General features: G+C 38.3%; 1 protein-coding gene across 4 annotated transcripts in view; it reads right to left on the bottom strand.

The window, feature by feature from the left end:
• SFMBT2 (Scm like with four mbt domains 2) overlaps positions 1–26,501 on the bottom strand; it is a 317,891-nt gene that overhangs the window by 102,977 nt on the left and 188,413 nt on the right. For all 4 annotated transcript variants that reach the window (XM_043967955.1, XM_043967957.1, XM_043967958.1 and 1 more), the window contains exons 8-9: positions 7,919–8,020; positions 4,044–4,191 (exon numbers count right to left, since the gene is read on the bottom strand). In XM_043967955.1, coding sequence (XP_043823890.1) covers positions 4,044–4,191; positions 7,919–8,020 — 250 coding nt within the window. The remainder of the gene's footprint in view (positions 1–4,043; positions 4,192–7,918; positions 8,021–26,501) is intronic.

Genomic DNA, 26,501 nt, shown 5'->3' with positions numbered 1-26,501 from the left:
TCTATTCCAGTTGTTTTCTTGTCATTGTTCTCTTCGAGTCATTTGAAATCAGAATCAAAGTGTGAAACTCTACTGTCCTTGATGGTGAAAAAAAGTTTGGTATAAAAATTTTTGTGGATCTTTACAAACCATCAAAATCTGCAAGATCCTTAGCATTCTTTCCATCTACTCTGCTGCAATCAACTACAGAAACCCAGAGGGGCTCATGAACTACAGTAATTACACAGGCCTGAAAGCTAGTTTAAATTTTTGTTCATGGGGCCAGAGAATTCATCAGTTCTTTCTTTGGAAGCAAATGATATGCTTCATTGTTGGTCCTTTGGGATTGTCTTGGATTATCGCATTGCTGAGAACAGTTAAGGCATTCACACAGTTCTTCATCAAACAATATTGCTGTCTCTGTGCATGATGTTCTCTTGGTTCTGCTCACTTCACTATACATCAGTTCATACAAGTCTTTCCAGGCCTTTCTGAAATCATCCTGCTTGTCGTTTGTTATAGCACAATAATACCAAAATGTTCTTCATATCTGCAATCTAATTTTCTTAAAAAAAAAAATCAGCTAAAATCCTACCTTGTACAAGAAGCCTTTCTGAGTTCTCTTTAATCTGTGCCTTCCCTGTGATTAGCTCCAATTTTTCCTACCAATTATTTGTCCATAGTTGGTTTTTGTGTGTCTCCCCAACCAGACCATGAGCTCTCTGACAGCAAAGACTGTCTTTTGTTTTTCTTTCTATCTCCAGAGTCTGGCAAATAATAAGCACTCAATAAATGCTTGTTGACTTGACTTTCCAGCATGGCAAAGTCTGCCCAAGCTTGTCCCCAAGAACTCAGGATTACCTCCACAATGTAATGAGATGCTGCAGTAAGGAAGGAGAGTAAAGGATTAAGAAAAATGTGATAATAGGAAAAAGAGTCTAGTAGTGATCTGTAAGATGAATGGCAGGAGGGAAGGCCTAGAGGCATGATGGTGAAACAGAGACCTTCAAAATTCCAAGTGTTTAGTAAGAGAATCTAGCCTAAGGTAAGAGCCATAGGAATGGAAAATCAGGAAGGATCTGTTGCCAATAACTATGGATTCAATTTAATGCCCAAATCCAATTAAATCCCAAAGCTAAACCATTACTATTGTGATGGAGAGAGACAGAAGATAAAGTGGCTACCTCTGCCATATATCTTCTGTGACTAGTAGCCTCAGTAACCATATGCCTACCCTGAGCAAAATTACTATAGACTTTCTTCTCCCCTGATCTAATTAATTGAATGCTTGATAAAATTATATTCTACCCGTTCCATGCCTAGCTAACTTCCTCTGGCTATTTTAGCCAAGAGAAACACTTAGGTGGAATATGAGAGGTGTCTTCAAATATTCAGAGAGCTATAACCACAGAACTGAGACCCAGTTTGTTAGCTTGGTCTCAAAGGGCTGAACTAGGCACAAGGGGTACAAGTTATGAGAGTTATCAAAATGTGCAATGGGCTATGTTGGCAGTAGGTTCTGACTCAGATGGGGTCTAGAGTAAGATGACCACTTGTCAGAGATATTTTAAAAAGGATTGTACCAGTAAGACTAAGCTTCTGAGGATTTTTCCAACTCCGAACCTTTGATTTTATGGAATTCTTAAATCTCAGATATCTAAAGACCCCAGGATTGTTCTGTAATTGAACAACAATACGTGGTGGGTCAGTTATTGGCAAGTTTTTCACAGAATCGCACTCTCCAGAGTTGGAAGGCACCTTGGAGGCTATCTGGTCCATTAATGAGGGGAATATAGAAATACTCAATGACTTACTTTTCAGTCAGTCAGCTAGGCAATAAGTATTTATTAAAGACCTACTGTGCGCCAGGCACCATGCTAAAATGCTGGGTATACAAAGAAAACAAAAGACAGTCCCTGCTTTCAATTACAATTTAATAAGGGAGAAAACATGAAACACCTATGGATGGACAAGGTATAAACAGGATAAAATGGAGATAATCAATAGAGGGAAAGTACTAGTATTAAAAGGGATCAGGAAAAGCTTCTCACAGAAGATGGGATTTTAGCTGGGGCTCGAAGGAAGTCAGGAAGCAGATCTGAGGAGGAAGAACGTTTTAGCCATGGATGATCTACCAACCCTACTTGGTAAATATCTAAATAAGAGACAGAAATAGGACAAATTTGGTATTACAGACGAGAAGTGTGATTGGAAATCTCCAAAGAATTGAATTCCAGATAAGCAGAAGAAGAAAGAGTTTGATGAGCAGTTAACAAGTAGGTGCCTCTGAGAACAACTGAGAATTTACTTAATCAAGAATGAGAAATGCAAAATAGAGACTACAAATATTGATATTTTCTTGCAGTAAAATATGGTGGTTCAAAACAGTTAATTCAATCAGAAGCTTTTTGACACTATCATACATCCAATTGGTCATTATAGGACCTTAGAAAGTACGACATACAATGCCATCATGTGTAGTTAAAGTACTATAGTACCGTCTGTCAAGAGTAAATCTCTTGGCTTTCATTTTAAAACCTTTGATGTTAAAAGTGATAGTAGTTAGCTGTATGACCTTGGGCAAGTCACTTAACCCTCATTGCCCAACCAAAAAAACCCAAACAAAATAAAACTGATAGAAGTGATCTTCAAAGATGGATGAGTTCAAATGTCCTAGAGTTTATTGTTTAGCTTTTCTTTGTATCTTCAATATTTTTTGAGGTAAATTTCATGCCTATTACAAGCCATCTATACTTATAGAGGTAGTTAAAGTCAACCAGTATTAATGTGACAAATAATCTCCTTCTCCAATTTTGTTCACCAAACTTAGAATCACCAGCTTGTTCGCATCTACCAGGCTACCTTCATCATGTGTTCAAATTCAATTTGAAATTTAATCTTCTCTGTGAAGCCTTCCCTTGTGGGGCTGCACCTTGTTCTACTTTCCCAGCAGAGTAGTAGTTGGGGGAATGTTGTGGAGAAAGGAGGAGGAGGAAGCAACTGAGTAGGTTCAAAGTTTGACTCAGCATGCTGCTTTTGATTTAGAATACAATCTTAGCTAGAAACTGGAGGAGGCCTTTAGAGATCATCTAATCCAATCACATCATTTTAAAGAGGAGGAAGTTGCAGACTTGTTCCAGGTCACAAGCAAATACATGACACAGCCAGGTCTTAAACCCACTTAATTGGGACAATGGCATATTGCCTGACAGTGGTTCAAAGAGTGAAAGGAATTCCTGGTCCCTGATTCTCAGCAATAATTTATTTAGCCTTTTCTTGTAACTACCTGCATCTGGACATGACTTATAATGTACCAGACGTAGGCAGGCACTCAGGAAACCTGGGCTTCTTGGGGAAAATGAGCTCATTGAGCAGAACACACAAAATTAGAAAAGCCAACTTCACCAGAAATAGGGAAAAGAGTATTAAATGTTGTAATTAGGAAAAAAACATTTCCAGTCCTATTCACCTTTGCTATTGTAGTTATTCCCCTCTCCTCTCTGTCGCTCTGTGTATCTCTGTATCTCTGTCTGTTTCTTTCTCTCTCTCTGGCAGAAGTCTCTGGTTGTGTCTGTATGTCTGTCTCTGGTGTGTTCTTTCTCTCTCTCTCTGAACTAGGTAAAACAGGCCATTTTTTATCTCATTTCGTACCTAGACTTAATCACTGAATGGGCATCGCCCCAGACAAACTGAGACCTGGGAAAGACCTTAGCTTAAAAATGCCATTGCCTCCCATTGCATCCAGGATCATCTCCGGCCATCCTGATTAACACCTTGCCAATGGAGTCAGATGGCTCTAGAGGAGAGACTGCAGCAGATGACTTTGCACAGTCCTGACTCACTTCAACCCAATTCACATGCAAGCCATGACATCACCTTCCTGAAGTCATTGACAACCAACAACAACACTTCTCTTATGGCTCCCCAAATTTACTTTTGCAACACTTCCCGTTCAGCCATTATTCACATAAGCAAAGGTATCATTTCATTGTGGATCAGACGAAACAAAAATCCAACCACCCAGCCATACCCCAAACCAAAGCAAGATATTAATGAATACAAACCCTTGGGTGGTGTGAGGTTGACTCCATTTTTAAGGCACCACTGTACAGGTAAAATCCCTAAGGAATCTGCATGGCACAGCATTGAGATTTTTTTAGCTTCTGGTCTCAAGTCATCAATAGTCACTTGCAAATAATGATTGTTAAAAACCTAAATGTAAAAAAAAAAGTCAAATGTTAGTTCTTATGTTGCTGAATCCCTAGATATTAAATACTGCCACATTTCTATGCATAGGCAGAGAATGAATGTTTTTGATAGGGATGATTTAATCAGAAATTACTGTATTCCTTGTGTGTCACTGAATTAGTCTAGTTGTCAAAAAAAAGTAGAAGTGGTTATCATGACTTTTTTTTTCAGAGAAACTTTAAAAGTACCTGGTAATTTTTTAAAAGATAGATAAAGAAGAAAAAAAAGAAAATTCAATATATAAGAGCTGGGGGTGGGAGAGGAGAATATCATCAGAATAGGGAAAATTAAGAAAAACATAGAGGCAATTCACTTAGAAGTGACCCGAAGGAAAACTAAGATTGACATAGAAAGCTTGTCACTTGACCAGTCAACAAGCCAGGCACTGTGCTAAATTCCTGGGATACAAAGAAATGAAGCCCCTGGTCACTTGGTACTCCCATTGTCATGGGGGAAACAATGGAGCAAACAACTACACTTATGTACAAAACACAGGGTAAAGTGGAGTTAATCCCAGAGGGAAAACACTAGCAGTGGAGGAACTGAGAAAGGAATCTTGTAGAAGGTGAGGTTTAAGATAAGTCTTGGAGGGAGCCACAGAAGCTAGGAGGCAGAGGCAAAGATGGAGAAGCTTCCAGCCACGGGGGCCAGGCATTGGGAAAGACCAAAAGAGAAGAAGGGCAAGGGGAAGGGGTAAAAGGAATAGCAGAATGAAGAGCGGGATGGGGGAAATGCATACAATTAGGACAAAAGGGTCATACAGCAGAGCTGTCCCAATGCAGGAAAGCATGAAAGATGAGGAGAAAAGAAGGGTCAAATGAGGCCAAAAGGTTAGTAGTAAACTTTTCCCAACTTGTCAGAGAGGCAGGAACCAAAGACCTCTGATTCTGATCCGCAAAAGCCACCTTTCTCGGGAGGTGACGTCGCGACCAAGGGAGGCTTCTGAATAGCACCTCCATTTACACAACTCCTTTAGGGAGTGGTTGACTAGTCCCTTGATTCTATTGCAGTCTTCAGGTAATATCAGTACAACAATAAATGTAATAATAACAATTCCATTGGCTAGGCTTGGATGCTAGAGTTTTACATAGCTAACAAGAGTGCAAGAGACCAGCTGGCCCATTTCCTTACTTACAATGCATGTTACACACATGTTGTGGAACCACAGAGTACCACGTCTAGTTCAACAAACACTTATTTTCCAGAGAAGGAAACTGAGACCTAGATAGTTTTAAGTGCCTTGTCCAAGGTCACCCAGACTGCTGGTAGTAGAGTCGGGATGAGAAGCCCGGATTCTGAATTCCCATTCCAGTGTCCTTTCTACAAAAGCACGGTGATGTTATTCTAGAATCACAAGGATAGGGGGCTGCTAGGTGGTGCAGTAGATAAAGCACCGGCCCTGGATTCAGAAGGACCTGAGTTCAAATCTGGTCTCAGACACTTGACACTTATTAGCTGTGTGACCCTGGGCAAGTCACTTAACCCTCATTGCCCTGCCCCCCCCAAAAAAAATAAAAAAAAAAAAATCACAAGGATACACTCCCTTTAATGCTCCAGCTGGGTGCTTTATTAAAAGTTCCAGTTCATGCCTGTCTGCATTTGTCTCTATTCATTATACTGTTATTTTTTTTTCCTTTTAAACAATTTTCCTGAAAATAATAGCCTTGGACAAAAAAAAATGAAATTTAAATTATGGTAGTCATAACAACATGGTTTATGCAATACTGCACAGTGCACTATTCTAAAACATTTCCTAAAGCTAAGAGGAAATATATACTTGTAATACTCCTGAGACACAAGAAAATTCTGTGGCACCTCTTTACTAGAAGATGAGTCTTAAATAAACACATGATAGTTACTCATAATAATTCTGTGCACTGGAATTATCAAATGTTTGAGAAGTATGATTATGAGAGGGACAAAATGTTAAGTAGGATAACTAACTGGTTTTTTTAATCTTTGATACAAGGACACTATACAAAGGAATAATGGCATGATAAAGAAAACAATTAAAATATTAGGGAAAACTTGTTCCAGATAGGTCTGATTAATGAAGAAAAATATCCCCACCAGTAAAACCCCCGAAAGAAATATTTCCAACTAGATGGGGAATAAAAAGGACTTAGAAATATGTGCAGACACAAAGCTATACCAATTAGAATGAGTCACTCTGTAACTATGATTTAACGTCATACATAATAATGAACTCCTAAGCCCAAAAAAGTGGGGCAGAGGTGGAATCTTTGGTCTTACCAAGCTAACCCCAAAAGCTGTAGCCACACATTGTTATTCTTTAAGCACCAGGTGAAGGTGCTATTGCAGAAATCATTGTCTTTTAAGACAACTTGATAAATAATACAAATAAACCTGCAGCTGGCATTACTGTGTCAACTGTTGCTGGAAAGAAGGGAGACTGGCCAGGCTCCAGCAAGCTATCATTCGTCAATATTTGGAAAGAAATATGCTAACCCTAAAAGCAAACCAGTATGAAGATCTCCAGATGGTAAAGTGGTTCAAGATATGAAAGGGAGAAGTTTAAAAAAAAATCTATATACCCTGGCTCTTGGATCATCATTCCTAAATACTATTTTATTTCTCAAATCTGAGTCATACTTCTCTTTCCTTCCCCCCCACCCCTACCAAAAAAAAGGCATATCTTCTACAACATTTGTTGTATCTGAGAACATAAAAACTAAAAGGAGACAGATGGTAAGGATTAGTGGTTCCGAGAAAGCTACTATTTCTATTAGAAAGCAAAAATACTCCTAAAGAAGAAAAGGTTAAAATATGAACTTTAGAGCCAGGAGCCTAGTTCATTGGTTTAAATGATCAGAGGGCAATTACCTGAAATATTTCTTGCTTCAATCCCTCAAGGTTCAATAATTTTGTCTCACTGGGGTACTCCCTACATTACCACACATCCCAACCCCCATATGCCTGAGCAGACAGGTCTCTGAGATTTGTTGTGGCTGAAAAATTCATCACCCTGCAGCCAATATGTTGATGAGTCTATCCAAATTTAGCTAGGCTGTTCCTCAGGCGACAGACTGACAGAGTCAGTTGCTAGGCCCCTACTTGAAGCCCTTCCAAGCTGGTAGGCTCTGCCAGAACTTGTTGGCAATAACCTCCAAGAACACATGGTCAGCTCCACACCATGAGGAAGCATCAAGGCAGCAATTTGGTGGGGTTACCCAAATCGCATAGACTAAAGAAGAAAAAAAGAAAGAAAAAGAAAAACAACAAGTATATCCAAGTTACTATCAGGTAACAAGCAAATTAATACTGTGGTGATAATATATGACCCTTACCTACAAGCATGAAGGCTAGGAATACTATGGGATTTTATACTTGATCTTGGAGGTGACAGGGATCCATGATGAGATATTGGGTTATGATCCTTTCTCCAGGCTCCAAGACATTATTTACCTTCAACACCTCTGCCTCATCCCAGTAAGATGGGAAGGAGCCATATCACCCTCCCCATCGTATACACAAACCATCTGATGGGATTGACCCTAGACTATTCAAAGAATCTCTAGCCAAACTAGAAATAGTACCAGACTGTGAAGTAGCAAATCTATGTTTGTGTCTGCTGGATGGGCCCTTCTGCCTCTCCATGCACAAAAAACATTCCAGAGGCCTGCCTTGGAGGCTGAAGCACTTGTTTAATCCCCTGTTCAGGGGGGCTCACCTTAGTCACTGATGCAGGACAGATATTAAAGGGCTCGCTCATATCCACTGCCTCCAGTTTCATCCCAACTGTGAAGAAATGGCTTCGTAAATCCGCATGATCCTGTGGGGGGAGGGGGAGAGGAATGAAAAAGAGTGAATGCAACTACAGTGCTGAAAATTAACTCAGAGACTGTCAGGATAATATCCTCCAACATTTTATTTGGCAACAACTGAAATCTGCCTGAAATAATTAACTCTCCCGGCTTCAAATTTCTAATTATTGCAACATACAGCAACTTTGATTATTTTCTGCAGGCTAATAGCTTTTTTTTCCCAGGAATTTGGAGGAGAGGGAGGAAGGGGTTTGTCCAAAGCAATCTTTGAATTTAGAAAGAATAAAGAACAAATTCCCATAATGTGGCTTTTCTCCTAATAGGCAGGAAATGCTATTAGTTAAAATACAACCCAGTTATGCTAATAATAGTAATAGTAATAATAACAGCAACTCCTTACATTTATATAGTCCTTAAGGTTTGTAAAAACACTTTCCTTACCACGCTGTGAGGTAGGTAAAAACAATCATTCTTTTTAAAGGCAGACGCAGCAACATGGTTGAATTATAAGCTCTCTTCTAATGCAGATCACAATTCCCCTACAATATGGGTTCTTAATGGAAGTTTTTAAAAATTTTGATAACTGCATTTTCTATGTAACTGTTTGTAATCCTATATGTCTTATTTTATTGCATTTAAAACCATTCTTCTAAGAAGGGTTCTACAGACCACTCCAGACAAAGGGTCCATGCATGACACAGGTTAAGAATGTCTGCTCTAGCGATTATCTTATGGGTTTTATCCCTGTCTTCCATCACTAATTGTATCCTATTCCCAATCAATCAATAAACACTTATTAAACACCTCTATTTTGGAGATGTGTGCATATAAAGGTTGCTAATTGCTGTATGAATGATCAAGACCTCACCTCTACTAAATAGGTTTAAGCATTTCTTCTTGTTTACTCGTGGGATGCCAGATTTATAACCCCCTCATCACAATCCCCTTCAGAGTTCTGCTGCCTTCTCAGGGAAACAAATTCCAGCATTCACTTTAGTCATACAGCTATAGATACAGCTGGCTAGAAGCTTGAAACTAGGATTTATCTTTCTGAGATGAAGGCCACCTCATCACTCACAGGCTATATAAATAGAGGCGGATAAATGGATGTATTTACAGCCTAACCCATAGGAAATAATGGCCACAGATAAATTCTGGCATTTCAAAATACTTACTTTAGTTGAGCATGAAGTGCACAGGTCTATAGGGGAATTTGTTTCCATTTTTCCTTGAATTAAAAGCTAGTCTGATTAATTTAGCTTTGCTAATTTAAGTCTGACCACAATCTACAGAGTCCACCAAATGCAGGAGAGCAATGCAGAGGCAACTACCATGGATCAGATGTGATTGAGCCATCTCTACAAATAATGTCTGAAGGGAGGCTAGGGGAGGTCTAAAGTCGTTGAACTTAGGAACTAATGATCCAGTATTGCCTCTAGCAGACTGTTACCACCCAATACCTACCCTCTTCACCATTCCAGTTCCTCCATTGGAGCCACAGATTGTAAATACCCTAATGGCAACAGATGCTATTTCCCCCCTTAATCTTCTTGCCCCATATACCCCTCTAGAACTGTCTGCACAAGGAAATTACTCCCCAAATTGCTGCTTATCTGGACCAAACAACAAGCATCAATTAAGTGCTCACTGTGTACCAGGCACTAAAAAGACAAAAGTGAGACAAACAGCTGCAGCCTCTGAGGATTATATATATTCCAGGCTAACAAAACTACACAGAGGAAAATGAACACCCACTACCACCACTACCACCACCACCAAAGTCACAATTTACAAAAATTTAAATTAATTTAATTTTAATTACACAGTTTACATTTCATTGGTATGGCAAAGGGATTCTATTTAATAATAAGAACCAATCTACTTTATTTATTTATTTTTTGCGGGGCAATGAGGGTTAAGTGACTTTCCCAGAGTCATACAGCTAGTAAATGTCAAGTGTCTGAGTCCGAATTTGAACTCAGGTCCTCCTGAATCCAGAGCTGATGCTTTATCCACTGAGCTACCTACCTGCCCCCAGAACCAATCTACTTTTAAAAAATCATTAGAAAAAGGTAGCTGAGAAAAGCAAGGCAGAAGAAGAGAGAAATAATAGTAAACATTAATTTAGCACTTATTGTGTGCCAAGCACTGTGCTAAGTACTTTATAAATATTTCATTTGATCTTTACAGCAACCCTGTAAGGGAGGTATCATCATCACCCTCCTTTTACAGTTGAAGAAACTGAGGCAAAGAGAGGTTCAGTGACTTGCCCAGGATCCCACAAATTAGCAAATGTTTGAGGTTGGATTTGAACTTGGGTCTTCCTGATTCCAAGCCCAGTGTTCTATCCATTGCACCACCTGGCTGGTAGTAGGAGTAATTCAAGAATATTAACATAAAAGTTAAAATGAAAGCCACTGGTTGGTGGACAAGTTATGCCTCATTAACTAGGCACAGATTCAATTCAATCTGCAAGAACTTAGTAAGTGCCTACTATCTATTAGACACTAGAGACACAAAAACAAAAAATTACTTAGTTTCTGTCCTCGAGGTGGGGGCAGGGAGAACATTTACATACATAAAATTATACAATGGGGAGGAAGGAATGTGTTGCACAAGGGACACTAAACTTCATGTCTAAGGAATAGCCCCCAAAAATGCATTTGGCTGGAACATGAAGGGGAATAATGAGTACAATTATCCCTTGCACATCATAATTTCCCCATTGTGGTTGTACTATATCGTGGAAATTAAATGGTAATTTGGTGGGGGGTGGGGGAGAGTTTTGCAGAAACTGTAGATGATACGCAAAGGCCAGAAGATGACACAGAAAAAGTTTATAAACTCAGAAACGTATAAAATATATATATAGTATTGACATATTTTATCTTTTAATACCATAATAATTCAGACTTCTCTTGAAGGGCCAACAAGTTTTATGCAGATTTTCCAGGAAGCCGAGCCCCTAACGCCCTGCAGTGTGGAAGGGATTTCTATAATAATGACAGAAAGGTAGGCAAGAGGCAGATTGTAAAGGACATTAAATGCCTGAAAAAGAAATTTATATTTTGCGCTAGAGGTACCACTGAACTTACTTACTGAGCAGAGGACTGGCATGATCAATTCTCTGCTTTAGGAACATCATTTTAGAAGCAGTGGAGAGATACACTTGAAAGAGGAGAGACCCCAAGCAAGTCATCCAATTAGGGGGCTACTGACACAGGCCAGGTGAGAAGTGATGAGTACCTGAACTAGGCCTTGGTCACCAGAGCTGTCAGGAGTCTCTCCTAGCAGTAAGCAGAGCACGCATCAGACCTGTACTAACATTTCCAAAACTCCTAGGGTCTTGAGGGCCCAACCACTGGTCCATAAGCTGGTAGTTCATAAAAGCTGGAAAGACTCTAAGTACAGGCCTGGTGACTGAGTGTAAGATGCTCACTATCTGAGAACCAATCTAGTTCAGTTCAGAAAGGCTTTTCCCCAGGCTGGGTGCAGGGTGATGAATTTTCTCTCTGGGGCAGCTCTTCATCTATTAATCATGGAAGGTTTGCAATCCGCGTCAAGGGAGGGAGCAGGCACAAAATTACAGATTGTGAATGAGGCATTCTAGTCTGTCAACAAGCAGTCAACAGCACTGAAGAGCTTACTTATTATACATAAGTGGATCTTCTAAATTACAGAGATTTATGAATTTTTTTAGGCACTAAAACCTTGACTTTAAATATTTCTGATGGAAACTTTTTGAAATTGCATTACACATTCCTTCACTTTCTAAAAACAACCTATGATGCTAAATGTAATTTAAATTTGTGAACCTCAGTTGTGTTGGGGACGGATGTAAGACCCAGATTTGTGACTTCATTAAAGTACATGTCTCCTCCCCAGTTGGGATGTTAGGGTTTTTTTCTGCCTTTATTTGCATCCCTCACCATTTAGAACTGTGCTTTATGCATAGTAATAAGAAGGACAGGATCTATGACTTAACTTGGATAGGGAATTCCCAGGTGAGAAAATTCACTCTCTACCAATCCAAGTTGGCACCTTCTCTGCAAGATATAGTTCTAGAACACTGAGAGTTGAAGGGTCTTGCAGAGAATCACACAGTTAGCAAGTGCCAGTGGTGGGACCTGAACTTGGGTCTTTCTGGCTTTGGGTCTGGCTTTCTACCCATTCCTGATTACTATACTATAACACTAATGGGCAGCTAAGTGGCACAGTGAATAGAGCATAGTGGATAGCGTCAGGAAGATCTGAGTTCAAATCTGGGCTCAGATATGTACTAGCTGTGTGACCCTGAGCAAGTCACTTAATCCTGTTTGACTCAGTTTCCTCATCTGTAAAATGAGCTGGAAAAGGAAATGGCAAACCACTCTAGTATCTCTGCCAAGGAAATCCCAAATGGGGTCCCAAAGAATCAGACACAACTGAAATAACTGAAAAATAACAAAAATAATACTAATATACTATTTTGATACTGCAATATTTTCTACTTCACATTTACTCACTTTCTCAACAGAATGATGAAACTGATTTAAATTACATTGTTCATAACCTACTTGCTTATTTCTTCCCTCAAAGTTTCTATCAGTGTTGACCTTTCGTATTTGTTTACATTCTAGCTTAACCTTGCCTGCCTCATCCGGGCCCAGAATGCTAGGACCTTTTATATTAGATTAGTCCAACTTGAACTATTCATCTGATTTTAGACCTCAGATCTACTTTATCAAAGGATCATGGATTTTGAGCTAAAAGGGAGCTTAGAAGCCATCTTATCCACCACCATCCCACCCTCTTTACAGATAAGGAAAACCGAGGCACAGAAATATTTATTGACTTGCCTGGGATCACAAAGGCAGCAAGTGAAACAATCTGGACTGGGACTCAGGTATCGTTACACCAAATCCATGCCTGTTTGCAAGAGACTATGCAAGGCCTACCCCAGGTTTCCCCAACTCCTGTAAGTCTATTCTTCATCCTGTGCTCCCAGTCTCATCCTGATCTCCCAGACATAGATCTACATCCTGTAACAACATTTTAGGAACACAGCGTCTTCTGTGCGGTCTTATTTAAAGACCCATTTGTCTGGTGGAAGGCCTCTCTTTTGGAGTAAATTACATCAGTTTGAAGAAAAATACTTCCTTCAAGGCCTTTCTGACTTCTGTGTTTATGCCATACAGTTATATGGCTGTGGCTATATTCCACATGGTTGATGTTACTGGATGCAAACTTCAAGGTAAATGTGCTGTTAACAATGTTATTTATTATCTTCAGCTTAGTGGTCCATGAAAGGCTTCTAGGTTAAGAAAAGATGACGTTGACAAGTAAGTCACACAATCTCCCACTGTATCCTTAATTCTTAATCTCTGTATCCTTAATTCAGTCAAAGACAACTTCTTTGTCTCTCTTCTCATCTATGAAAATGACTATATAACACATTTACCATAGAGGGTCAGGATGTGAAATACTAATTAAAACGACAGTTCTGTACATTTAAAAAACAATACTGCATTTATTCAATAGTAATACTTACTGGTTACTATCCCACATACATAGGTTTTTTTCAGATAAACATTTATTGATTTCTTATGTTTTTACATAACCTACATTTTCTAGTGCATCCCTCCCTCCTCTCCCAGAGAATCATCCCTTATTTTAAAATTTTTATAAAATGAATAAAAAAAGAAAGGGGGGGGTAGGAAATAGTGCAGCAAAACTAACCTATATTGTGAAAAAAGTCTGTCATTTGCAATGTTCTTAGCCTAAATTTCTTCCCCACCCCCTCACACCCTTCCAACCAGGCTGGTGATAAGAGAAGTATAGGCAACAGAAAACAAAATACCCTTAGCCATACTATTAATTTTGCAATGAAATCAGAGAGATGACTCACTCTGGACAGATCTAGTCTGAGATCAGTCCTACTATCAGTACTGCAAGCTAAGGAAAGAAAGAAGTTTCAAGTTCTTGCAGATAACCCACAAAACAGATAATCTGTCTATCAACAATCAAGAACTCACTATTGTGTGAAAGATTCATTTTTGCCTTGGGCAAATTCTGGGGTATAAGTCCTACACCAATATTATTAGATCAAGAACAACATCATACCTAAAATCACTTGGCACTTGCTAAAGCCTCAGAACATTTACAAATATGTGAGATAATATTCCAAAAAGTGTCCTTTTTTCAACATTGTGGAGTCCAGTCAAAAGGGATGTAGAAAACCTACTTCTCCTTAATAGATGTTGATAATGCCATTCCCATCTACATTCATTCGCTACACTTTTTATTCTTGCCCTAAAGTAGTTTCATATTGATCAAAAGTAAAATGGCATTCATTTTATTTGAAGAATGTCTTTTCAAGTAGCTGTAACAATTTCTCTTCAAGGGAGCTTATTTTTAGTCAAGTATAGTACTAGTGACATTGAAAAAAACTTGCTTTCCACACTCCTGTTTCAATCAATTTTATTCTCACCAGTGCCTAAGTAGGAGTTGGATTGTACTGGATGACCTCTGAAGTTTCTTCTGACTCCAAATTTCTGTAATCCTCTAGGTCACTCACTTGTAGTAACCAGAAACAATGGCTTCAAGGAGTCACACTCACCCTTCTGGGACACAAAGAGGTCACTGTAATGGAATGCTACTTTGTCTTTCTCTGACGAGTGACTTGGGCACTAGGAAAACATAGCTCTCTGTGTGTTTTGGTTTTGTTTTTACTAGCTAGGGAGGCCTAAAGACGAGTAAAAGGAATGGTTTATGGGGCAAGCTCCAAGAAGAGACCAAGGAAGATGAGCTGGAGGGCCCATTAAGAAGGGCTAGCTGTATAATGATATAGGGCACCTCTTTCTCAGAGGCAGGATGAGAAGATACCGTGGCATAGGAGTAGCCACAAGATGGTAGCTTTAGAGCTGAAAGGGCCATTAGAGGCCATGGAGACCACCCTCTTAATTTTACAGATAAGGAAACTAAGACTAAGAAAGGGAAAAATGGCTTGGCCAAGGAAGCATCTGAGATCAATTTTTTTTTTAATTTTTTTTAAGTGAAGCAATTGGGGTTAAGTGACTTGCCCAGGGTCACACAGTGAGGTGAAATTTGAACTCCGGTCTCCCTGACTCCGGGTCACCACTTAGCTGCCTATGAGTGCCACCCTAGCATGTGAAAAGACTTTATAGAAAGGCCTCAAATAAACCCCATAGATTTTCAGTGAGGTGTTTGTGGGAAAACATGGATAAGGTTACACAGGATAAGGAGGCATAAATGGGTGGCAATATGTAGGAAAAGAGGGAATTATCCACATCCATGAGATCAAAGGTCCATGATACATCGTGCCCAGAATGGAGGTGACACTTCCACAGTACTCTGTCCTGGTAAAGCACATTTGGAGTATTATGGCCAGTTCTATATACTTTTGGAAGGGCATTGCTAAGATGGAGCATTTTCAGGACAAGGTGACCAGGATGGCGAAAAGACTTCAAATCACAGCAAATCAAGAAGGAATGGGGGCATCTCTGATTAAGCTTGAAAAAGGATCAGACTAACCAAGAATCATTTCATTGTCTAGGGGACTAGGACCTAGCCTAGCTAGGCAGCACTGTTTTCTCATCTATAAAATAGAGAAAAAGGGGACTGACTAAGTTCACTGATCTCCCAGGGGAAATGTTAACTGATTCTTTGCAATCATTCAAATCATAAATGGTGAATCATCCTAGTTAAATTAGTTAGCTTTAGGTGTTGCTTTCTTCTGGAAAAAATAAAATGAAAACTTGATGTTGGAAGTTTCTGCTCTTTATTTGGATGAAAGGCACGATGTATAAATATAGCTATTAATAAAATACTACTGCCAAAAGGGATGGCCTGATATCAGTCAACAATGATGGGGCATAAACAAAGTTGGGTTGTTTTTTTAAGCGTGACAAGCTATATTATTGCAAACTGAAGCTTTTGATAAATTATAGACATGACTGAGCTTCAGTCCAAGTTTGTGTGGTAGGGAGCAAAGCATTTTATTTATTTCATTTACAAAGAGATAAAGTAACTGAACACAACATGGGTTCATTTTAAACGCGACTCTTCCCTTACTTGTGTCATTTTGGAGTTGAACACTTTTATTTGCACTCCAGATGACTAAGGAATTTGAAGTTATGTTCTTTTTAATTTGGGATGTAGCTATCTGCTAACATTCCTTTCTTTTACTCCCTTAGATGATTACATCCCATCTGACAAACAGACCCACAAATACAGCTATTAAAGCTTAAAATTGCACAAAGACTTTTGGAACATCATAATACATATATGTGTATATATACACAAATGCACAGGTATGTGAATAATGTATGTATACAGAATAGGTTCCAAATAGTCACCACAAACATTTTTAAAAGCACTTGTTGAGGATTTTAATTAACACACACACACACACACACACACACACACACACACACACACGGCAGAAATCAACATTTGAATGCAGATCTCCACTACTGACTATTTCAAGATAGATGTTTTAGCTGAGTCAAACTGTACATTATTCTTTTCATAATTCTTTTCTTCTCTCTTCTTCATGATGTAGTATGAGGAAAAATAATATTGATGTAAAAAAATCTTGAAAAGAGTAACAAAATATTTTTGGTATATCATCTTTTCATCAAAAGAAATGATACCACACAAGATTTTTTTTCCAGTTCTGATGCTCTGATTGCTTTAGTCCACAGGGAATTAGAACATTGCATAGGCTTCTCTTCAAGACCCCAATTAATTTACATAATTTCTAAGAATAGGTTTCAGTGAAGTGAAAGGTTGTTAAATTAGTAGTATACTCAAACTGATACATAGTGACCTGCTCTTTCCATTCCTTATTCAAATAGACATAGGTAGTAGTATGCTACACTTAAAAATCTCCAATGCAATTATTGTATTGTTGCTGTTTCCTTCCCTATCAATGACCTAGTACTCATGTTTAGGAACTCTGAACCAAAACCTTATGCAATAAAAAATTACTACCTTAAATATTGGTTTCAACCTAAAATGGCAATTAGGATGCCAGCATTTATTAAATCAATAAGATCACTGGATTTGTTTTTTTGCAACAAATTAAATTTAACTCGTGAACTATTTATAACAAAAATGTAAGCTTCTATAAGCCAAACTCATAAAAAGCACTTCTATTTTCAGCTTACAGTGGCAAGATACAGGGTTTTGTTTTGTTTTACAAGTGAAATACTAAAGAAAAAATGCAAAAAAAAAATGTGTTTGTGATGAGAACCATGCTCTGCAACTTGAATCCAAATGCTTCTAACTGGAAATTACTATTTTCACAATATTCTGAACAAGTAGCTCTCCAAAGTCTGTCAACAAATGGATCAATATAAAGAAGGGTCAGTACTAACTGCATTTCTTCAATAATAACAAATAGCACCTTGAATATATTTTTAAAGGGGTAAATGATCCATTCTTCCTTATATATATTAACATCATGAGAAAGGTGAACCATAAGCAAGGATTGCCCTGCCTTCCTCATATCTACTTAATTCTCTCCCCAAAAACCAAGGGCCCTCCCTCATGTTACCGCAGCAACACTCTGTATAGTCTGAGTACTCCGGGCTGCAAGAGAGCATGGCAATATCACTGCTGGACAATTTTCCCCCCTAGCTTCGTACCCCAACCATGAGAAAATAGCTGGTGGAATTACTGATGTGTGCCCCTTCTGCTTAGGGCATTGAGACAACTAAATGTTACCATGGTAACATCACTGAATGCTCTTAACTATACTGCCCCCGCCACTAAGTCCTTATTCAGGCCTTTCCCTTCAAAGAAGGAAGTATGTAATGAATAACAGTTCTGAGGGGGGAAAGCATGGGGGCGGGGGGAAGTGCCCACAAAATGCACAATTTTGCTTCTCCTTCTCTAGCTGTTGATTCAACGGCCATTGAAAAATGACCCTCAAGAGTAATAATCTTGTGAATAAAATGAAATGCAACCCGGCATAACATCTCCTCAATGGGAAGGCACACAAACACCCAAGGAGAGGATCAATACTGCATATAACCCATTCATCTCCTTTTTTCATTCCTCCTGCCCTCTGCTTCAACTTGTTACCCCTCTACTTCCAGCCAAGGGGACAAAGTAGACTTTTGTTCTTTCCAAGCCTGTGTCCCTTCCTTTGTTTCCAAGTCTCCATAGGTAAGCCACCCCGGGCTACCTTCAGCCCTTCTGGGATGCATGGATCACCATGGGCTGAACCTCCTTTAGTTAGGGAACCTGACTTATGCAACGACGACTCTGTGCTGCGGTCATCTTTCTTTAATGCCATAAGGAAGGTTACTCGTGTGTAACTAAAACATGTTGTAAAGGGTTAGAGAAAGAAAAAAAAAACAATAATACTGGCAACCCCCCAGGGTATTTCATACCATTTAATCTATGTTTATAGAAATAGAGAGGCTGTTTAATAGCAGAAGTTTTCTTTATCCCAATACAGAACAACATCCTGTAAATAATTGAGTCTCTGTTTAGGAAAAGGGAAGGCTCATTCTGACCTCAGGCACAGGATTATAGAGGTCATTATTCAGAGCCAATGAAAATGTGATTTAAACCAGTAAACATTTATAAATACATAGTGCCTACTACATGCAAAACGCTGTTCTGAAGGCAGGAGCAAATACAAATTTAAATAAGGCACAGTCCCTGCCCTAACAGAGCTGATCATCTAGAAAAAGATATGGTACAAATCGATCAATTAACATGCATTTAATAAGTGCTCACTAGGTCTAGGAATTATGCTGAGTAAGCTGTGAGGATAAAAGGCCACAAGAATACTCAAGGAACTTACATACTAATGAATGTAATAATAATTTATAAAACTAAGAACAACAAATAACTAAGGAAAAGTTAAATTGTGGGTCCTTTACACATGGACAATTTTCATATGCAATATTTTGTCAACTATTCATTTTCTACTTCTTTGGCATATTAATTGCAAATATTTTGATTCAAATGAATGAAATGCATAATTCTCACCCAGTTTAGTAAACTCTTTAGGTATTTTGGGGGGGGGGGGTTAGGTTGTGGTAGATTAATCATTCTCTTCTTTATTTCTATGCCTCATAGGCTGTGCTATCTATACCCAGTGGTCTCAAAAAGTCTACACATATGGAGTATGTAAAAGTCCAACATATCAGAACCACCTTCTCTAAGATCAAATAAACCTAAATGGCAATCACTGCTCCTTATGAAAATAAGATAAGCCACCAGCAGTCAATGGAAAATTCTGAGGAGAAACAGAGAATTGTAAGAATCATTGAATCATAGATTTCAGATATTGTTGTCCTTTCATTTTATAAGTGAGGAAACTGAGGCCCAGAAAAATTAAACAACTTGTCTAAGTTCACAATGAACATTGCTTAAAATCACCTGTCATTTTTTATTAAATATATAATCCACTGAATTATAGAAAACTAATTCAATGAATTATATATTCAATAAAAAGCAGATGGTTTTTTAATTTAATTGGGATATTCTATATTCAATTATATAACTGTTATAATAGCTAGTATATATTATATCATAGTTATAAATATATGTGTGTATCCATACATACATATATTCGCACACACGTGTGTGAGAATATAGGATCTCACTTCAAGATTTGCCAAGAGTTTTACAAATATCTCATTTTATCCTCACAACAGTCCTGGGAGATATGTATTATTATTATCCCTATTTTTACATAAGGGGAAACAAAAGGCAACAAAAGTTAAATGATTTGCTTGGGGTCACAGGGTTAGTGTCTGAGGGAGGATTTGAACTCAGATTCTTCAAAGTTCTATCCACTATGCCCTTTCCGTTCCGTGTGTGTGTGTGTGTGTGTGTGTGTGTGTGTGTGTGTGTGTGTGTGTGTACATATGTATCTGGAGAGAGGGGAAGTGGAGAGAGACAGAGAAAGAGGCAGAGACAGAGGCAGAAAGAGGAGGAGGAGACAGGGAGGGAAAGTGGGAGGGCAGGAGGAGGAGAGGAAAGAGAAAGAAGGGGATGGGTGGAGAGGGGAAAGCACTAGGTGCCTGACAAAATAAATTCAAACTTGCAACCATTCCTTAGGCATCTACTACTTGGCAAGGCATTGGTCTACCTGCTGAGGAACACAAAGTTAAAAACAAAAAGCACCTGTGTCCTCATCGAGCTTGAATTAACCTTGTACACAAACAGATACAAAGTTCATACAAAGTAACTGGGAATGATAAAATATTTCCTATCAATAAAATCACAACTCCCCCATACCTTCTCATCTCATCTAATTTCAATCCACATCCTCACAGCCATCATCCAAAAGGTCTATGAGACTCAGAGCACTGGCGTTTCAGCCAGAGCAGCATTTAGGTCTTCAACTGTTTTCCTTTATTCTTTTTCTTTTCTATTTCATTTATGTACTAAAACAAACATTTCCATAACATAGTATAATAAAAAAAGACAATTGTACATAAAACTGCAAATCTATTATGCACCACTTGCTGTTTCTTTTAAATATATAATAACATTATCATGTAATTTTTTTATTTTTTCTTCCCCACCTCCAGAGATGGCTACCTTATTCTTGCTAGACCTGTTTGTGAAGTTACACTTCTATCTGCTCTCTTTGATGCCATTTCTTGTGCCCAAGTCTTCACTGCTGGCCATCATATTAAGTTTTTCTGTTATGGTCTATCCTAATCCTCTCACCTAGAGATTCACAGAATCACAGCTCAGAGCTGGAAGAGATATATAGTTGAACCCCTGCCAGAATAAGAACCCCCTCTACAGCTTCCCCAGCAAGTCTTGTGAGCCTACACTTTGAAGGCATTCAGGTGAGCCCACTATCGAGCAACCTGACTCCCATTCTCTGTTGAGTAGCTCTCTTAGTGTACAATGTTTTCCCCTGCCCTAAGCCTAAATTAGCTGCAGTAGTCTACACACACTGCTTCTAGATCTGCTCTTGATCCCTTCAAGAGTTCTAAGCCCTCTCCCAGATGGCAAACTTCATGAAGACTGAGCTACCTTACACCCTAAGTGTTCTCTTCTTGAGATGAGATAACTTCCACCAATCCTCATGTCAGGTCTCCAGTTTATCAATCAATATTCTCCCTAAAACCTGATCCCAGAACTGAATTGCAAATGCGGTCTGATAGGGCAGGGTATAACAGAACTGTCCTCTGCCTAGTCTTGGACACTGTCTCTCATGACATCCTAAAATTATATTGGCTTTAGTTAACTACCACATCACACCACTGACTTGTAACTGAGCTTGTAGTCAATTGAAATCTCCCATGCCTTTTCTTTTTTAAATACATATTTATTCATTGATATCTATCTTTCCCCCAATCTTTTTCCAAATAAAATGTTAGGTGGTCATACCTTCCCCCATCTTATACTTGATGAAAATTATTTAGGAGGGGAAAAAAGTCTCATGTGTAGGACTACATTTATCACTAAATTTAATCTTATTAGATTTGGCCCAATGCTTTTTAGCCTGGCAAGATCTTTTTGACTCCTGACTCTATTACCCAGTCTTAGTTATCACCTTCTCCTGCATTAAGCCTCTCCTCATCTCTTTAACTGCTACTTCCCATTAAAACTTTTTTTGTGCCCATTAAAACTTAAGCTCCTTGTGAGTAGGGATTGTTTACTTTGTTGGACTTGTACCTCTGGTGCATAGCATAGTATCTGGCAAACAGTAGGTGCTTAATAAATACTTGTTGATTAACCAGTTATCTCTTCTAGCTTCTATAAGCTTGTCATCCATGCTTTTTATTTAAGTCATTGACAAAAATGTTAAACAGTACAAGGCCAAGCACCAAAGACTACTTTCCAAGTTGACATCAAACAATACTCCAGCTATTCAAGAAGTTCAAAAAGAACCTTATACTATCATCTAGCCCCCATCTCTCCACCTTGTATACAAGAAAATGTTGTGGGAACTATTACACTATGAATCATATTATAGTGCCTAGTTATTTTCTAGGACTTTTCTGATGATGAGAAGATGTTCTCTTCTTAGAATTTTGTAACTGTGCCTTGTGTGTATTTGTGTACATGTGTGAAAAAACTATGGTTTTAATTGTTTCTCAATTTCTTTTGCTTTTACCCCTAAAATCAGATAAGGTCTCCCTCATTCCCTAAATTTCTATTTCATAATTGTCTACTTGGTCTAAGGCAGTTCCATAGCACCTAGAATCAGAAATGCAATCCTCCATATCACCCGATTGGTCAAAAAGCATTGAAGACACTACAATGCTATATTTTCATACCTCTTCAACCAAGTATTATTATACTCAAAACATTTAAAAAATTGAGCTGAAAACAGATATAATAAATAGCACCTTGTTTTTCCGAACAACTGCCATTCTGGAGCCTTGAAAAGAAGGGATGACCTTAATGCTCATCAGAGATGGAAATTTTCCTGTCCAAAAAGGGAAACTAAGAAACCATCACTGGCAGAGCTGAAATGCTCCTATCTCAACCTGGACACGAATTTGGAGAACTCTACCACCTTCTTCCCATCTCCACCCCTCCCCTGAGGTCTGGTAGAGAATCTCCTTCACTATATCTCTTCTGAACATCAAAGTCTTGTGCAGAAGTTTTCTCTTTTTCCCTTCATTAATGTAGAATTACCTGAATTAACATATAATGAATCATTCATTTGGAGAAGCCTTTACTGCCAAATGTGGGAATTGAAGAGAAGAATGAGATCAAGTCTTTTCATTTTAAAATTCCTCAAACTAACACAAAGGAATCTCATGCAAACTGATGCAATGAGTGGTCCTAGTTAAGAACAGCAAGAGACTTTGTTAAGTACTAAAATATAAGTATACCAAATAACTGAATATACTAAGCATACTAAATAAATAAACAGGTAGATAGACAGACAGATAGATAAATGTGCTAAAATATCTGCTAAAAACAGAAGTGAAATCTATTTCAACATGATCTACCACCTACCATAACTAAGAAAGATCTAAATCCAAATCTGGCCCCAGACAAGCTGTGTGATCCTAGCCAAGTCCTTAACCCTGTTTGCTTTAATACAATGGAGAAGGAAAAGGTAAACCAGTCCAGTATCTTTACCAAGAAAACCCATGGCTAGTATGGTCCACATGGTCGTGAAGAATCGGAAATGACTGAAGAACAAAACCACCTACAACCTGGATAAGTCCCTTATTCTCTTAGAAAGTCAGTTTCCAGGGCGGCTAGGTGGCGCAGTGGATAGAGCACCGGCCCTGGATTCAGGAGGACCTGAGTTCAAATCCGGCCTCAGACACTTGACACTTACTAGCTGTGTGACCTTGGGCAAGTCACTTAACCCCCATTGCCCCCGAGGAAAAAAAAAAAAAAAGGAAGTCAGTTTCCTCATCTGTAAAATCAGAGTCTTGGACTCTAAAGTCCCCTCCAGCTCTAAATCTACGATCCTATAATCCTATTAATAGATGCAGCTTTGAGATTTAGCTTGTATTATATATATATATGATACTAAGAGTTATATTTATTGTAAGATCATAACTTCATAAAAGTCAATGTTCCCTACGGTCCATTTGTAGCCATGACATTCACGTGCTTCAAAATTCAAGATCTAATTCACACAAAAAAATGACAAAAATACTTCTTCCTCCCTACCTCCCCCAAACCACATTGCTCAACTTTCTAAAATAATTCACTCTTATTAGAAATAGCCTTTTCGGGGCAGCTAGGTGGCACAGTGGATAGAGCACTGGCCCTGAATTCAGGAGGACCTGAGTTCAAATCCGGCCTCAGACACTTGACACTTAACTAGCTGTGTGACCTTGGGCAAGTCACTTAACCCCAATTGCCTCACCAAAAAAAATAAATAAAATAAAAATAAACAAGAGAAATAGCCTTTTCCCCCATGTCTTGCTGAAAGTGATTTCTGTATGAGATTCACTTGCCTGCAATTTACCAAACTGGGAACTCTACCATAGCAGAGTATTACCAATACCACAAAAGGAAAATAATCAATACTCATAACTACCACTCAAACAGTACTTGTACTATTTATGAAATCATTAACAGGAACCTTTCCCCTCTACCAAATGCTTGGAACAAGGGGACATGGGGGGTGCTGTTTTGAGAGATAATAGAAGGACCCTTTGCAAAATTGTATTTGAGGGCCCAGAATTTATAGCACCAGCAAATACAGAGAGCAGCAAGCTGCCGAAGAAATGCAGAAAAGCCAACCTTCAAACATATCCAATTCCCAAATACCATTTGCATTTTTTCTTGATAAGAAAAATTATCAGGGAAGGGAAATTCTGTCTTTAGACATGGCCACAGGTTTTTTCATAGCTAATGTATTAAGCTGCTGAACAACAAAATATTAATCACCATAGAAACTGCAAAAATCACAATCCATCCGTGCTAAAATTCTAATGGTGTACATCCTTTCTTACCCCTTTGGCAATACCAGATGGAGTGAGAAAGAAAGTCTTTTCTCTCTTTGTGGCACTTAATCTTCCCTCCACAGACCTAAACCCTGGCCTCATATGAGAAAATAGAAGAGAGAAGTTTTTGCTAAAGGTTAAGTCTACATGCATGCTTACAGATATGTTCATTTATATCTAAGAAGAATTTAATAATAGGGTTAAGAATTCTCAGCATGTCCTGTGATCAAACTGTCTTGAATATTCTTAATCAGATGGGAATATGTACATGGAAAGCATTATTCAATGTCTCTAAAAAAATCAATATTCCACACAATATTTTTTCATCATTTATTATTAAATGGTAATCTACAGGAAAGGAATATACTAAAGAGAGGATTAACAATACAGGTCTTTGAGAGAAGACCCACTGAGCTTTAGCTAATGCTTTCACACTACAGTATACCATCATAAATGTCCTTCCTAAATAGAGTTTTGGGGTGTTGTAACTAACTTACACCAAGAATTCCACCTATGACTTGCTCATATTGGGAAGGACCTATGCCTTGGCTAGAGAGACCTTCTCCATGGTCTTTTGCTTGAAGCCATTCCTGATCCCTTTAAATGCTACTGCTCTCTTTCCCAAACTACTTTGTGCTTGCTTATAATATTCTCTTTAGATTTATTTTAAATAGTCATATATGTATTTATTGCCTCTCCCATTGGAACATAAGCTCCTTCTGAATAGGGAAATCCTAGCACAGTGCCAAACACATAACAGGCACTTAATAAATGTTTGTTGATTGGCTAATTCACATAAATCATCCTAGTAAGATTATAAAAAGTTAATATAGGTTAGATTTCCCCCACCCTCAGGTTTTATGTAACTGGATTTTCCCCTTTTTGTTTTTACCACAGTAGTGGTCATAACATAGGAAAATCTGTGCTACTTTTTAGTTGGTGGTAAAAATGCCAACTTTAGTTTTGGCAGTTAGTCCTTTTAGGAGCTAAATTAGATAGAAAGATAGAGAGGAAGTAAAGTGAGGGAGAGAGGTGGAAAGGAGAGGGGGGAAAGGGGAAGGGGAAAGGGAAAAGAGAAGAAAGGGAGGAGGGAATAGCTATTGATAGATACACATAAGGAACTCTTCAATAAGTAAACTCCCTCTAATAATGCAGATCTGAACCTTCTTGGCAACTTACAGTAATCAAGGACTGTTTAGGGCACTGAGAGCTTAACTAACTTGTCCAGGGTCCTGTCAGTGTGTCCCTAAGGGAGGAGTCTTTCTGACAATGGCCAGCTCTCTATCCACTTTGCCACACTCTCTCTTCTTCCTACTCTCCATATATGTATACACACACGTACACTCATACAAATTTAACAGTTAATAGATTTCCTTGAATTCCTCTTCAACTGAGATGATTTCTGTACTTGAAATTCAATTTCGTGGGTTGAGCTACCAACACCTTTCTTTCTAATTCACAATGAATCACAAGCACATTCACTGTTTCTATCATTTATTGTACATTTCAAACATTTTCACAGAGGATTAAAAAAAAAATCCAAGGATCAAGTGATGTCATTTCTTAAAGACATAAAAAGGGATAATAGATGTTGGTGGCATTTCAAACAGTGTTTTCCTTTCCTTGCACTTACATATTAACGAGGGTGGTTTAACAAATCCTCCCTCCCCCACCAACTTTAGAAATTTGCATTTCCTTGGAAGACAGAAATAGTTTGCCAATAAATGGCAAATTGGGAATACTTTTCTTCATTTGCAGAACATCTGTTTGATAGATACATTAGCTGCCACTGAAGCTGCTATAATTTAAAATTTACAAGCAAGTAGGGTGGAGTGTAGATTACAAGTTACAAAAATTACAAATAATGAAAAGTACTATGAATTATAATAAACAGCATAGATCTGCAAAAATCTCAGAAAAGATATTCCATTATTTTTCAATATATGTATTTTTCTTCCTCCGCATACACATATTGTTCCCTTCTAAAGCCTTTCTAGAAATGTGCAAATTTTAAAACATCTAAGTTGTATCTGTACATCCCAAGGGAATTAAAGAACTGAAATTATCATTCAAATAA

Source organism: Dromiciops gliroides, chromosome 5 (assembly GCF_019393635.1).
Source record: "Dromiciops gliroides isolate mDroGli1 chromosome 5, mDroGli1.pri, whole genome shotgun sequence".
Taxonomy (NCBI): domain Eukaryota; kingdom Metazoa; phylum Chordata; class Mammalia; order Microbiotheria; family Microbiotheriidae; genus Dromiciops; species Dromiciops gliroides.
This window is presented reverse-complemented; position numbering and strand designations above follow the sequence as displayed.